The 15,756-nt window shown below is 44.9% G+C and overlaps 1 protein-coding gene across 4 annotated transcripts in view; it reads right to left on the bottom strand.

The window, feature by feature from the left end:
• Positions 1-250: 250 nt before the first annotated feature.
• Dapk1 (death associated protein kinase 1) overlaps positions 251-15,756 on the bottom strand; it is a 186,133-nt gene continuing 170,627 nt past the window's right edge. For 3 of the 4 annotated variants that reach the window (XM_048330803.1, XM_048330820.1, XM_048330813.1), the window contains exons 22-27: positions 12,330-12,527; positions 11,197-11,335; positions 9,523-9,643; positions 5,497-5,685; positions 977-2,205; positions 251-512 (exon numbers count right to left, since the gene is read on the bottom strand). In XM_048330803.1, the coding sequence (XP_048186760.1) occupies positions 473-512; positions 977-2,205; positions 5,497-5,685; positions 9,523-9,643; positions 11,197-11,335; positions 12,330-12,527 (1,916 nt within the window). In that variant the 3' untranslated portion in view covers positions 251-472. Of the gene's footprint in view, positions 513-622; positions 2,206-5,496; positions 5,686-9,522; positions 9,644-11,196; positions 11,336-12,329; positions 12,528-15,756 lie in introns of those variants that run through there. The other variant, XM_048330827.1, reaches the window with a different exon arrangement.

The raw sequence follows: 15,756 nt of genomic DNA, 5'->3' as shown, positions 1-15,756 counted from the left end.
AAATCATCTGGTATAAACCATCAACAACGACTGCCAGGAGTTTGGGGTTGGGGAGTGGAGTCTTCTGAATTCTCACACAGGTCTCCAGAACCTTAAAACTGTGTCAACCTTCTACCTGAGATGAGAGGGGATGAGGAAGCATGACAGTTTATATGTCTCGTGTGCACAATCACATGGACATCTCAACAAAAGCAACTGGCAAACATCATTTTAGAACAATACTGGCCATGAAATCACCCTGGAGGAGGGTTCCATTCTCACCTATCTTTGCCAAATATAACATAGACATTGCTCCCCACCCCCAACCCCTGAAACGAACACAAAAACAAACAAACTCAGGGTGAAGCACCTCTGGCGATGATCAGCATACAGCAAAGGACAGAGAGGTAGCATTTCCTTGGTGACAGCTCCGGGCTGACTCAGATGATTTCAACACACCCTCTTCTGCAAAAGGCACTCACATATTGTCTGTTTATAAATCATACAGTGGGGTCCAAGCATGGAAGTTTCTCCTACAAATATAAAAGAGATAAGCTGAGGAGCTGGTATAGCAATGAAAAGAATCTAAGAAATACACATTGTGGATAAATGTGCACATTCTTTTCTTTCTTTCTTTCTTTTGTTTTAAGATAATCAATAAAGTAGTTTAAAAAAATTCATTGAAAAGTTCAGAATTCCAATAAAACTATCAGTAAGAAGCAAGGTATTGGAGGAGGAGAGATGGAGTCCAAAACACTGCAAGGAGGGACTCTAGCGAGCAAAGTGCAGGATGTGATCTGCTCTTGACAGAAAAACCATCCACAGACAGGGTGTGAAAGGGAGGGAGGTGGAGGCAGGGAAAGAAGGAAGGAGGGTGGCATTGTCAGGATGTAGGCACGGGGAGGAATGTCTGGGAATATCCAGTGGGAAAGTTGGGTTGCGGCCCCTTGGTGCCTGCACTCCAAAAACACCCTGCCCAAGCCAAGGCTGCCCTCACCGGGACACCACCGAGCTAATGGAATTATAAGACGTGCCACTGTTGCAGCTTGAGGCATAGGCTTCCTGGCCATTGCCATCGAGGTTGATTTTGAACACGGAGGAGGCCTTCAATAAAAAATCTGCCGCATCCCGGCGACCCAGCTCTCTCAGTTTGGACATGAGGATGCCCACGGTGCTCTCTGGGTAGGAGGTCCATTCCCGCAACAGGGCGTGCACTGGGCTGGGAAGGAAATCCCGAGGAGCCCCACTGTTGCTGTTGTACTTGGCCACCAGATCTGGCAGGCCCAAGTTCATGGCGAGAAGGCACCAGTCCTTGCCCATAGGGTCGGGAGGGTCGAGAAGGCGACTCAGTTTCCTCCGGGTTAGGAGGTTCAGATCTGAAGCATGGATGTCCATACCCAGGCTGGCCTGTGAGTAGACATCATGACAGCCGAAACACGTGATGCTACTGAAGCTCTCCTTGTACCCGCCCATGGTGTTGGTCAGGGAGCTCTCTTTCAGAGTCTGTGCTCGGAAGAAGTCTCGAGGCTGGTAGACCATGACAGGCTCATGGTGCTCCCGAAGCTGCTGGGGGCTCAGATAGTGTTTCACGATCAATAATCCGGGCAAGGTGGTGGCCATGACATTCTCGATGGTGCTGCACACGGAGTCGAGCAGCAGGCAGCACTTGATCTTTTCTGTCTCCAGTCCACGCACCTGCACCTCAATGCCCTGGCCATGGTTCACCAGCAGGACCAGCAGCTCGGCCCCCCGGTTGGCGATCTTGCAGCCGCCTACCCACAGGCGGATGTCCGCATCCCCCTCCGTGCTCTGCTGGTGGATCCACCGGCACAGATTCACCTGGACCTTGTGAAAGATGCCACACGGGAAGGGGGTGAGGTGTTCCACGGGCACGATGCGCACTCCACCGTATACCATCACCTCATCCTCCTCGTCCGTCCAGGAGCGCTGGAGGTTGTCAGTCTTGATCAGAGCAGGGACGTCCACCATGGTCCCGCTGCTCAGGTCCCGGGCACAGATGTCCATGGCATCCAGAATCTGCAGCAGCTCCTCCACGTCACTGTCAGGCACTAGCCGCTGGATGTCTTCCATGGTATAGCGGCCCCGGTAATGGTGCAGGGCCCGGGGGGTCTCCACAGAGAGCAGCTTCCCCAGAACATTGGTGCAGAGCCAGCGGGGGTCCAGCAGCAGCACGTCTTGCACCGTCTCACTCTGGATGATGTTGATCTGTCAGGGGGAACAACACAAGGTAACCATTAGAAACAGAACCCAAGCCATGGGCAACCCAACACTCAGCACACCAAATGGCTGGAGCCTGGTGAGGACTGGAGGCATTCTAAGGACAGGCACCCTAAGGAAGACCACAAGTCCACCTCTATAAGCAAATACTGGCCTACTAAACTAGGAGAGTGATTCTGAAAAGCAACTATCATTGAATGTTAAAAGATCCAATAGTAAAAAACAAAGAAAGGACACCACAGCTCTAAAAGAAGAGGTAAATAGCTGTGTGATGGTGGTTCAGACTTGTAATCCTAGCAACTTAGGAGACTGAGATCTGAGGATCATGGCTCAAAGCCAGCCCAGTCAGAAAAGAGATTCTTATTATCTCCAATTAATCAACAAAAAGTTTTATGTGGAGCTGTGCCTCAAGCAGTAGAGTGCCAGGTTTGAATAAAAAAGCTAAGGGACAGTGCCCAGGCTCTGAATCTACTTACAAGTGCCAGAACCAAAAAAAGACAAAAGAAGAAGAGGAAGAAGAGGAGAGATGACAACCTATACAGGGCAAAGGTGATTTTTTTGGTCATGATTTTGAGTCACCAAAAAACAAATCCATAAATGAACAACAAAATAGGCATAAGAGCAATTATGAGGAGAAGTAGAGTCCCCCTGTGTGAGGACTATATATTCAGCCAGAGTACTGTATCAATGTTGTGTTTTACATTGTGATCATCATGGGGTATGTGGTGGAATGGATCTCTGGAGATACAAAGGTGAAAGGACGATGTTTGCAAAATAAAGTAGAAAATGAATAGGAGAGAAAGAGTAAATTTCACAAAAACACTACAACATAGGAGTTGAATATGTGAGGATTGATGATAGCGTTTTTTATTTCTTTTGGCACTTGAGCCTGAACTCAGGGCTTGACCATTTTCACTTAGTTTTGTGTGTGTGTGTGTGTGTGTGTTTTGTTTGTTTGTTTGTTTTGCCCATAGCTGGTGCTCTACCATTTGAGCCCCAGCTCTACTTTTGGCTTTGTATGGCTAATTGGAAACAAGAGTCTCATCCACTTTTCTGTCCGGGCTGGCTTTGAGCCATGGTTCTCAGATCAAGAGTAGCTAGGATTATACATGGGAGCCATCGGTACCCTATGATGGCAGTGTTCTCATAGTTTAGTTTCTCTGAGGCTTAATATTTCCTCCCAATGAGTCAGCACGGTCTGTCAATCAACCATTATGTAAAGTTTGAACACTTTCATGAAAGAAAAGTCTGGAAAGAGGGCCACCATAATAACAACTTGCCCCGTGGAGAGGATGGCAATGAGACTAGAGATGATAACCAGTGGGTGTTTGATTCTACAGGTTATGCTTATTCCTTTAAGAAACCAAACGTTGCAATGAAAATTGTGTGACAACAGAAACTACTTGCTCACTTAGGGAAGTCACATTTCATTGGTCCCTGCTGTTCTAGGCTAGTTTTGTGAATAATGGTGATCCAAGGTGGACTCCTTCCTTACAACAGACTCAGATGCTACCTTTTGGGCACAAGCCTCTTCTGCCCCAATCTAGCTTAGACCTTAAGAAACCTTTCCTATATGGGTCTGTTCATAACGGTGTCTTACATAGAAAAATTCATGTAGCAGAGCCCATTTCTAGTCAGTTCTCAACAGGGTATTTGCTGGAGTGTCATTTGCAATTTACTACTAACTAATGCCATCTCTTTTAAAGACAAAAGCCTAATCTACTATCTGGAGTGCAGACTACAGAAATGATATGTTCAACTGCTATATGCGATCTTGGACCAGAAAAAAGAAAAGGACAGGAAAATGTGAATAAGATCTGCAGAACAGCTACAGGACTTGAGGAGGCCAGTTGCAGCCAGGACAGGGGCCAGAGCACCAAGGGTTCCTTCCCCTTCTCCTTCCTTTAAAGTTTTATTTATCAAAACTTCACGCATAGGAGAGGTGGTGGGATGTCAAATTAAGTGGATTATATACTATAATCTAAAAAAATTGCTAGACAAATATTAAAAGACAAGACAATGCCATGCTCAAGGAGTGTATTGTTATGGTTAAAACATGTTTTATATTCAGGCATTTCTTATTAAACTCAACTTTGGACACTGCACTTGTCTCCTTCCTGGCATTCAGCCAATATTGCTGGAGGAATCAGCTGATTAGCTGGTTGTTAACTGGGAGTTTAAAGTTTGATAACATCACTGCTTGAGGCCCTTGAGAAGCACTGGCTTCCTGATTCAGTCAGTGGTAGTTTAAAAAAAATTATGCAACTCAAAGACCGGTGCTGGTGACTCAAGCCTGTAATCCTAGCTATTCAAGAGGCTGAGATCAGAGGACCCAGATTAAAGCCAGCACACGCAGACAAATCTGAGAGAATCTTATCTCCAAGTAACCAGCTAAAAAGCTCTAAGTGGAGGCATGGCTCATGTAATAGAGCACCATCCTTGTGCAAAAAAGCCAAGACAGAGCTAGAAGCCTTGACTTCAAGGTACACACACACACACACACACACACACACACACACACACACACACACACACACACACCACGCTCCTCTAGTCATGATGTGGCACCCAAAAAGATAACAGTTGAATTTCTGTTTTCTAATATTCTCAGGACTGACTCCATTTGTTTATTCATATTTATTTTCTCTGCTTTTGGCCAGACTAGCCACACATTTCATGGATTGTACAGGATGGCAGAATATAACGGCTGTGCCCCTTTCTGGTGATGGGCAAAAATGCTGTACCCCAGTGCTAAACACACAATCAAAAGTTCCCATCACTTACCATTTCGAGTGGGCATTTCTTGTTGCCAGGGGACTAAATGTGTAACTCAAATTTTGATCACTCTGCACATCTGGGCACTGTCTTAGTGGAGCACCTCACTACTTTCTCCTCAATTACTTATCAACTCAGAACCTGTAAGGAATGGGACCCTCCCCACCCATAGGAGCAGCTGGCCACAAGGCTCCTGGGAAATGGGGCAGAGTGCCCAGGTGCCTGATGGGGCATGGAGACCCAGGCACCCAAGGCCAGGGGCCCTGTACCTCTAACAAGCAGGATCTGGAAGACTTAGCATCTTACACAGATGCTAAGGTAGAGAAGTTCTGAGGAGAATCACCTGAGGTGTAAAAAGCTGCAGGTCTACCAACCTGGCCTATGGCTTTGGTGGGTAGCTGAGCAGTTTCTGTTCTGTAACCCAGGCTGGGCCCTGCTGCAGAAGCATGACAGAAGTAAGTTCCCTGATCCCCCATAGCCCTGCCAGCTTCACGACGCTCTTACCTCGCCTGCACTGTGGAGCTGGTGCACGATGTGCCGGAGGTCCTCCTCACTGGCCAGGGGGTTCAGCTGGTCCTGCACATCGTACACAAACTGCTGCAGCGACATCAGCTGGTTGGGCCCGTTGAGCTTTCTCCAGGAAGGCAGCGTGGAGATGATTTTCTCACACAGGTGTGTCATAGGAGGGCAGCCCTAGAGTGTGTGGGCAGAGCAGGAAGTGTTAGCTACCAAGCTGCTCGGGGAGGGATGTGTGTCTATGGAGGAGCCTGCTGAGACCATGTCATTCTTCATTCACATAGACAGATGCTCTCATTAGGAATGCACCAAGGTGTTTTTGATGGAGTACTGGTACACAAATGTTTGCATGCTGCCTTGACCAGGATCTATCAAATACCACTTTGTGAGGATTCTTAGTTCTATTACTGATGCTAAACAGGCAGTGGATCTTCATAATGATGGATTTAGGATTGGGAACTCAACCAGGTGCCCATAGCTCACTGCTGTAATCCTACCTATTCAAGAGGCCAAAATCTGAGGATCGAGGATCTAAGTCAGCCTAGGCAGTCAGGCTCTTATCTTCAATTAGCCACTCAAAAGCTAGAAGTGGAATTGTGGCTCAAGTGACAAAATGGCAGCCTTGAGTGGAAAAAAACTAAAGGACAGCGTCCAGGCCCTGAGTTCAAGCCCCGGCACAAAATCAATATTTGGATCACTTTGTGAAGATTCGCAGTTCCATTACTCATGTTAACCAGTGAATTTTTATAATGATGGTTTTAGAATTGTGCAGTCAATCCATCCAGAAGTGCTAATTCCTAATGCTCTACTGTTTACTTTTTCCTCCCTACCTCCCCTCCCTTCACTCACTCAGCTCTTCCCTTTGGGGTAAGTACCTGCTCAGTCTGGCAATGGTCACTTTAGAAACACAGAAAGAAGAACTAAGAATGCATATTGTTCAGAGGAACAAGCTAGAGGTAAGGTTCGAATGGAAGAGCCTGTCCTTGCTGGTTGTTGTTTTCAGGGGTCTACATTTTATTTTTTTTCCTTGATGGCATTGGTTTGAACTCACAACCTTATTCCCTAGCCTTGCGTTTTCACTCAAAACTGGTGTTCTATCACTTGAACAACATCTCTATTTCCTACCTTTAAAATTTTATTAAAATAGCTTTATTGTTAGTACAAAGGTGATATACAGATGGGTTAGAGTTACATAAGACAGGTAGAGAGTATATTTCTTTGTGGACAGTGTTAGCCCTTCCTTCAATCTCTCCCAGTTTTTCTTTCCTGTCCTGTTTCCTAGTTTTTGCTGTTTAATTAGAGATGAGTCTCACAAACTTTTCTATCTTTGAACCATGATCCTCAGATCTCAGTCTCCTAAGTAACTAGAATTACATGCATGAGCTGCCTGCACTCAGTTTGAACCTCTATTTTTATAAGCTTTTCAGCGAGTAAATCATGGGAATCTCTGCTTCACAGTCAAGACAGAATCTGAAGCTGACCATATGGTCACTCAATGGACTTGTTGGCTTGCTGCTTTATACGTGCTTGTACATACTGCTTTGTCTTGGTTTATTAAAAAAAGACATAAACAAATGTTTTCTGGTTTATCTAGAAATAATACATCATTTTTGGTGAAGATTGATTTTGTATAGTTTATTTCAATCTAAACAGATGCAATTTTATTTTAATGAGAGAATGAACATGATAATTTCTAACATTGGAGTGGATTCTAACTAGTAAAGCAGATACTTTGGGAGTACTTTAGTTGAAATGTTTAGAGAAATTCTTAGTAACTGGCTTGAAGTTGGTTTTTAATGTACGTATGTACATGTATATGTGTGTATGAATGTCTGTGTGTCTCTGTGTGTGTTTATGTGTGTGGACTGGTCCCGGAGCTTGAACTCAGGGCCTGGGTGCTGCACATGCACACACACCCACCCATACATACACACACACACACACACACACACACACACACACAGCTCAACACAAAAGAATATTGTTGCTCAGTTGATAAAGCTGAGATTGTAGAGCTAGGGGTAATGCTGGCTCAAGGGGTAGAATCCCTTGTTTAGCTAGTGTAAAGTTCTGATTTCAAATCCCTAGTGCCACCAAAAAATAAAAATAAAAAATCCTGAGGTTACTAAGCCACTAGAACACTAAAAAGTAATTGGATTAATTATTATTCCCCCCTATTCACGGTCACTGTGCCTATTCAAGACAATAGTAAATGTAATTAAGAACACAGTATTCTCCAAGGATGTATCATTTGTCTGAAAACCAAATAAATCTAAGAAATTTGAGAGTCTGCCAAATAACCCAAATAGTGTTTAATATAAAGCTGCCATGGAGTAGGGTCATGAAGGGGCCAGGTATTGATTGAAGTGCTTTGTTTCCTGTAGCATTTTTTGATTCAGTTAATATTGTCTCAAAGTATTTTTACAGTTCACATGATTTGTGGATGTGTTCTATTTCTTTAAACTTGTTTTTATTATCTCTAAGTAGCTGTATATAACATATCCACTTGTCAGAACTGTAGGCTCTTAGTTTTATAAATCAGTCCACACAGATAAAAGCTTTTAACTATTTAACATATCCCCAGAGGAGTGGGAATTATAAAACATTATCTGGGCTGTTTAGCACATGTTCATACCAGTATTTTTAAAACATTTTGAAGCTATGGGCTGGTAGCTCACATCTATAATCCTAGCTACTCAGGAGGCTAAGATCTGAGGATCATGGTTCAAAGCCATCCCAGGCAGGAAAGTGTATGAGACACATCTCCAATTAACCACTAAAAAGCTGGAAGTGGAGCTGTGACTCAAGTGGCACAGTACCAGTGTTGAGTGAAAATGCTAAGGAACAATGTTCAAGCCCTGGTACTGGCAAAATAAAATAAGTAAATAAACAAACAAACATTAAAAAAGGACATGCTTCATTGTGGGATACTTGCCAAGGAGGTGGGGAGGTGAAATAGGACAAACATGGCCTATGTACTTCAATTGTTTAAAAAAGCTGGGGATTGGGGAGAATGATGAAGGGAGAAGATGGATGGGGTACCCTATATGCATGAATGGAAATGTTTGATGAAATTCTGCCCTCTTATATAAGTGTACCCTCATTTTTAAAAAAGCTTAGTCTCTATTTAGAAAACAAATTCTCTGAATTCTCACTGAATATATTTTATTTCATGACTTATATGTGCATATTAAAAAATTTAATCTATCAAATATTTTTCAGAGATGGAGGGCCAAGTAGTGAGAAGAGTCTTCCATGTTAGCCTGGGTCAAGTTCCTCTTACTTACACTTCCTTAATAACTAGGTGACAAGCACATGCCATTCAGCCCGATTTTCTGTTGACATTGGTCTCATTGACTTTGGTTCAGGCTGATCCCTGGTCCCTATATTCTGGGTATCTGGGATTAAGACACAAGTCAGAATGTTCGGCCCTAGTATCTTTTCTTTTGTACAAGCATACATCAATTATACATAGGTGTTACAGTGTGATATTTTCGTATATGCCTGAGTATTTTGATCATGTTCTTCCTCCCTGTTACTGTCCTACCTCTTTTATTGCTCTCAACAAATTCTATATTGTTTACTTACCTCAGCTTTCTAAATATTCTACAATAAAGCATACTAGAATTACTGAATTATTATTATATTTAAATAATCATACAAGGGATTTCGATTCAACGAACCAACTTGATCCATGTCACCCCTCCCATTTTTTTGCCCTCATTGCTTTTGTAGGTTGTAAAAAAAGCAATTTTATATTTAAACCATCAAAGAAACAACTGTAGGAATTTTGTACTCTCTCAGTTGGCACATCTTATCCACAAATCCACCATTTCCTAACACTCCCTATTTTTTTTTCTTTTCTTGCTTTACTCTAGAGCAACAGGTCCTGGGCCCTACTGTGGAGCTGTTCCCTGAACACCAATGCAAACCAAGAGGGCATCACACAGCTCCTGGTTCACCCTGAGCTGGTATGGTAAAAGTCTGGGGTCAGGCCCTCCAGGGCCTACTCACCGAGACAATCTGACTCCGAATTTCTTGCAGGTGATTCCGAAGAACTTTAATGTCCTTAGACCCGGAAGCCCCGGCATCCAGCACGAACAACTTATTGGAGATGTGCAGATCATTCCCAAACCTAGAGTGAGAGCAGAGACCTTATGAGCCCTGATTCTAGCTTACCAGGTCTTCCTGGGCAAGGTCCTGGCTCTTACTGGCACCAGTGGCTGGCTGGTCTCCTGGTGACCCTGCCCAGGCCCATTTGGGGACCGTGCTGGAGGACTAGATATAGAGGTGGAAAATAGGGGTTTGCTTTAGTCATATACAGGGAAATATCGGTTTCTAAGCAGATGCAGAACACAGTATAGAAAGCTGTCAGCTCCTCCTGATACAGGAAGGGCAGGCAAATGTACTCCTCTCCAGATGAGGAGAAGAGATGCTGCTCAAAGCTCAAAGTAATGTGACTAAGAAGAAGTAGAAAACAAGTGGTGCAGTGGTACATGCCTATCATCCCTGAAACACTGGGAAGCACAAGTAGGAATATCAATCACACCCTGGAAAGAAAGTGAGTTGAGCCCTTGAATTTAATCCTTAGTGTGAAAGAAAAGAGAAGGAAGAAAGAATGGAAGGGAGGGAGGGAGGGAGGGAGGGAGGGAGGGAGGGAGGGAGGAAGGAAGGAAGGAAGGAAGGAAGGAAGGAAGGAAGGAAGGAAGGAAGGAAGGAAGGAAGGAAGGAAAAGATAGAGGTTACAGTGCCTATTCTGAAAATACCCATAGAAGACAGCAGACATACTTCTCAGAAGGACAAATTCAGATGTGTGTTGAAGCATGTGATATAGAGCTGCTGGTTCACAGGTCTTTTACAAGTGATATCGTCTATGTTTTGGCTGTAGCATATCCCCAAGGGTTCAACCTTTAACAGGTGGGCTTAAATGAAGGCAGCTAAGGTCATCAGGATACTACCCAACCACCACCAGAGCTTTGGACATGGTAACAGTAGTTCTCAGAACAGGATTGTTACAAAACAGGGGGGCAGCAATCCTTGGATTTCTGTCTTCCTGCATCATGGTGTAACCTGTCCCTCTCTCTGGAGCGTTCAGTGATGCCGCAAGCCAGGATGTGACACTACCAGTGGGTGCCTTCACCAGATATGGTGACATTTGAGCTAAACAAACCTTTCTTTGTAAGTTCCCCAGACTCACCTATGTGGTATAGCCTTTGATGTGACTGATGGAAAGTCTGAGCAAACATCTGCATTTTACCTCTGACCTTGCCTGCAAATCCCACATCATAAATGACACCAAGATCCACAATACTTGAGATAAGATGCACTCTCGTCCATGTGATTCAATTCTGTTCCTATCTCATTCTGTCTCATTACAGAAAAAAAATTGTTCACACTGATTGTTTTATGGTGATGGCCAGGAAAAGGGTGAAGGTGACAGGAACAGACAGAAGTTCCCTCTGGGCAACCAAGCACAGACAGCCTGTCAGCTCCTATCACCTTCATTCTTTTCCTGGCTATCACCACAAAACAATCAGTGTGAACAACAAAGAAAAGTGCAACCAGGAAGGCCATTCATTCCTCCTGTGGGTCATATGACCTCTGCTGCATTTTCACACCTCCCTCAGGTCCCTAGGGCAGGAAGACTCCTCTCCACCCTTCCTCTGAGAGCCAGTGACCACCCCTCACCTGTTCTTTATCTCCTTCAGTAGAGAAGTATCTTTGTCATAGCCAAACTCCCCTCCGGCTGGACGGGGCACGTTCATGATGTCAGCATGTGTGGCCACCAAGACAACTCGGAGAGGGTTCTTCAGCTTGCCACCAAAAGCTGAGGGCACAGAATAAACTCTGTCAGGATAGAGACATTCCCCCCCCCCCCAACCTGGTGAGCTTTCCTGCCCAGGTGAAGTGGTGATTGGCCTCGTGCCTAGGTCCATTCTCCCATGATGTGCACCCTGTCCACTGGCTGGAGAGCCAGAGCCCACTGTTCACTGTGGCCCTCAAAGGTGCCAGGCCAACACAGATAAGCCAACCTGAGCATCAAGGAGGCTCCAGGACATACTCCAGCACAAAAGGTAGCTCTCAGGACCTCCTCCACACAGGGCCTGATAAGTGAGGGGAGAAGATTGGCTCTCTGATAAGGAAGTACCCCACAAAGGACCACAGCAAGCCTCTCAAGGCCGCCATTTCACAGACAGTCTCAGAGAGACACTGCATGCAACTCACACAGCAGGCTTCTTGCTAATGGCTCTTTCTAAGTCCACAAAGGAGAAGGCTGCCAAAAACAAACATGGTAGCACTGCAGGGGGAAATCAAGCTGAATTTATTGTCCCGTCTTTCTGGAACAAGAAATTGGCTACAGAGCAGGACATTTCCCCAAAGAAGAGCACTCCTCCTGTGGTAGATAACTAAAGAAGTCCACTCCATGTCATCTTCCCCTTTAGGAAGAAAGGCCACAGCCCCAGGCACACCCCCTGGTGTGCACTGGTCTGAATGGAGGCAGCTCATCCTGAGGGCCTGGGTCCTGTCCCTGGGACAGGAGTGAGTGCTACCATGGGGGATTCCACTCTGCACCCAGCAAGAATGACCAAGGATCTGAAGTGCAGAAGGAAGTGAGAATTGGCTCAGGGAATGGTCTAAGCTGAAGCCTTTGGGAAAGGAAGATGGAACCATGAAAGAAAAACTGCCAGTGGGAAAGAAAGGAAGGGAACCCTAGATGCAAGTCCAAGCTGCAGAGTCTAAGTGTGGCCATAGCTGGGTGCAAAGCCAGGGGCCACAGCAGAAAGGCAGAAGCGCACACACTGGCCCTGGGCTTGGCTCACCTATGGGCTCTTCTACTGGGACCAGAGACTTCAGGAAACTGAGCCAGAAAATCACTTGGTTCAACTGGATCTCATAGGGTTCTTCTAGACTAAAAACAACAACATGGATGGACGTGGGATCATTTGCAGCAAAATAGTCATAGCAGCAGAAGTACACAGGATTTCCAGAGAACTCCCACACACTGAAATCACCAACTCCTATGGAGAAAGAAAAACAGATGTTACTCTACTGAAACACCACCACTGACTTCAACCACAATTGTTCTGAGGGATTCTATTTAGGATCAGTGCTCTTATGGCATTCTTCTGTGTATAGGAATGTGCAGACACTGATAAGGACACCATTCAGGTATGTAGATACACACATACACTCAGGAGTACATCCTTCCTGATGCACAGGCCCAAAGTGGTGCTTACCTACCTGTGCCCACCATAGCCACATCTGTTTCTCTGCTTCTCTCTGAGTCTGATTATATCTCTTCCTAAAAGCGTTCAGTGAATAATCTTTGCTATATTAATATCATTATTATCTACTCAAAATCTCCTGGAGAGGCACACACATGAGTGTGGTGTTTGCACAATCAGGTGCATATGTGGAAATTATATATTACAACCAATCACTATTTTTTCTCCCTCAAATATTGATATATAGAAAAGGAGCCATCCTCCCTGTGGTCAATTGCATCTGATTCCTCAGGAGTGTGCTCAGTAGCACACCCAATACAGTACAGCTTTAGAAACTTATCGGTTTAATATGCACTTTCCAGCTTTATCTGCAGAGCTAAATTCTGACAAGGAAGGAAATACAAAATCAGAGGAGGATTCAATAAGACAAACATGCGAAAAGGTTCCATGTTCTTCAATAGGTAGGAATATTTAGAATAGAATGAGATATAAAAATTTTCCCCATATCATTATGACTCTTCTCAAGTGATCCAGGGATCTGTTTTAGCTCTTCAGAAATGAGTCAGTCAAGTGAGTATCATTGCACATGCCTGCAATCCCAGCTCCTTGGGAAGGTTAAGGTAGACGTATTACAGTTGCAGTCTAGCCTAGGAAAAGTTATCAAGAGATTCCAAGCTAAAAGAGGACTGAGAAAGTAGCTCAAGCGGTAGAGTGCTTGCAGCCCTGAGCTCAATCCCAGGAAGAGGAAAAAAAAAAAAAGTGGGCAGGCTTCTTTGCACAGGAGAAGTGTAACTGATGGGTAGCTGGGGATGTGGAAGATGTGGGGAAACTGTGAGGAAGGAGATTCCATTAGATGGGAAGGGGATGAATAGGAAACAATGGTTGTGTTGAAGAAGAGCCACTGCTTCCAACATGCTGCTGTGGGCACAGCTGATCTCCCCAGAGTCTGAGGCAAGATTCTGACAGGGACTACCTGCAGAAACTAGGGCTTCCCAGTGACTGTCTAGACCTTGGGACGTGTGATGACCCCACCTCTACATTGCCATGTCCTACCAGGACAGTGCTATCTACCTCCTGGCCTCTGAGGCTTCCTCACAGGATTCTTGTTTCAGAATTAGAAGTCTCTTTCCTTCTGACATTCTCCTTTGGTGTTCCCAAATCAGAAACCAAGTAGTCAAGAGATCCTCTGTATTGGGTATGGTGACACATGCCTGTAATCCTACCTACTCAGGGAATTAAGACAAGAGGATCATAGCTCAAGGCCAGCCCAGGCAAGAAGCTTGGGTGAGCCTGCTGTCTCAACTTTGCAAATGCCATATACACCAGCCTGGGGAACAAACAAGAATGGGCTGAAGGCATAGCTCAGGTAGTAGAGTGCCTGCCTAGCAAACATGAGGCCATGAGTCTAAACCCCAGTAAGAGTCCCCTTAAAGGGGGGACTAAAAAGTCCCCTAAAAAGGAGTTGTTCTGTGAAATCTAAATGCTTTCTTTCTGCAGCCTCTCTTGGCACACAGGGTGACCATTCTAATCAAACAGCTGAGGTCTTGCATAGAAAGCAAGTCCTTTGAATGTTGGGGTCTTGACTTGCATAAAGATGGAACTACAGAGAAGCAGGTGAGGGTAGAGAGTGAGACCTGCCAGCAAACTTCCCTTATGTCTGTGCTGCTGGGGCAGCTCTGTTCTGAGTCACTCAGAGAACACTGCTTTGAAGACAGCGAGTACGCATGGACTTCTAGTCTGTGCAGCCAGTAGTTCTCAAACTACTGTTCCCAGAACAGCATCATTGCACCTCTGGGAAACCCTTGGATTTAATGAATTCTGAGTCACTAGGTTCTAGAGGTCCTAGCTGCTTACCTGTTACCACCACACTGTAGGTGATTCTCACTCATGCTGATTTTTAATAACAACTTTAGGCAATAAACACTGAATATTCTAATGTTTTACTGCTGTATATAAGGCTGACACAAGGATGACCCCCCACTGCTATTTTCTAAGGCCCTCCCATGCCAGATACATACCAGGCCCTATAGCCACTATCATATCATAGCCTCAGAGCTTCTTTATCAGACTATATTATTAGTCCCTGCTAGGAGCTGGCTGTGGATTGTCCTCAAAGGATTCGTGTACTGGAGGTTTGTTCCACATCAAGGTGGTTTTAAGAGGTGACAGACCCTTTGAGAGGCAGAACATGGTGGAGCCGGTCAGGTTATCTGGGATACCACCTTCAGAAGGAGACAATGTTGGTCTCTCTGAATTCAGTTGGTTTCTGTTGAAAAAGAAAGACCATCTACCACTGGTCTCTGGCTTCCTTTCTCAGTGCATGGCGCTCTCTCCTATGGCTAGCACGCCTACCCTGAAGCCATCTGCCATGTTGTGACATAGTCAAGGGGCACTCACCAGAGGCCAAATAAATAGGGCCAACTCACCTGGGACACTTAGCTTCCAAAATGGAGAGGTAAATTGATCACTTTTCTCTGTGACATACTCAGCATCAAGTATTTAATACTGCATCAGGAAATGAAGCCATAAGTAAACTGGCATGAAGTGGTGGTGGGCACAACATGGTTACATTTATACCTAAAACTACAGCCACCGCTCTGGAACTGCATAATGGGCAGAGATTGGAAAGGTTTTTGGGAATCTGATTAGAAAAATCCCAGAGTTCTGTAAGCAGACTGTTACAGGTGATTCTGATAAGGGCTCTAAAGATGAGGAGATTTGAGTCAGAAATGGGAGAAAAGACATCTTTGTTATGCAATAGTAAAACCTTATCTGTGTTATGCCCAATCCCTAGAGGGAGGTGCATGCTGGGTGAAGGAAATCTTCCCTAGCAAGACTCAAAGCTTCATCCCCATGCTAATGCTCAAAAGGGAAGGACACACTTAATAGGATGTGATGATGCATGATTGCAGTCCCAGCATCTAGGAAGCTGAGGCAGGAGAATGAAAAGTTAAAGGCCAGCTTGTGTTACATATCCCGCAAGCAAAAACAAATAAGCAGAGCACTTGAAATTTTCCATGTA

Source organism: Perognathus longimembris, chromosome 1 (assembly GCF_023159225.1).
Source record: "Perognathus longimembris pacificus isolate PPM17 chromosome 1, ASM2315922v1, whole genome shotgun sequence".
Lineage (NCBI taxonomy): Eukaryota > Metazoa > Chordata > Mammalia > Rodentia > Heteromyidae > Perognathus > Perognathus longimembris.
Note: the sequence above shows the minus strand (reverse complement) of the source record. Positions and strands in the feature narration are given on the sequence as shown.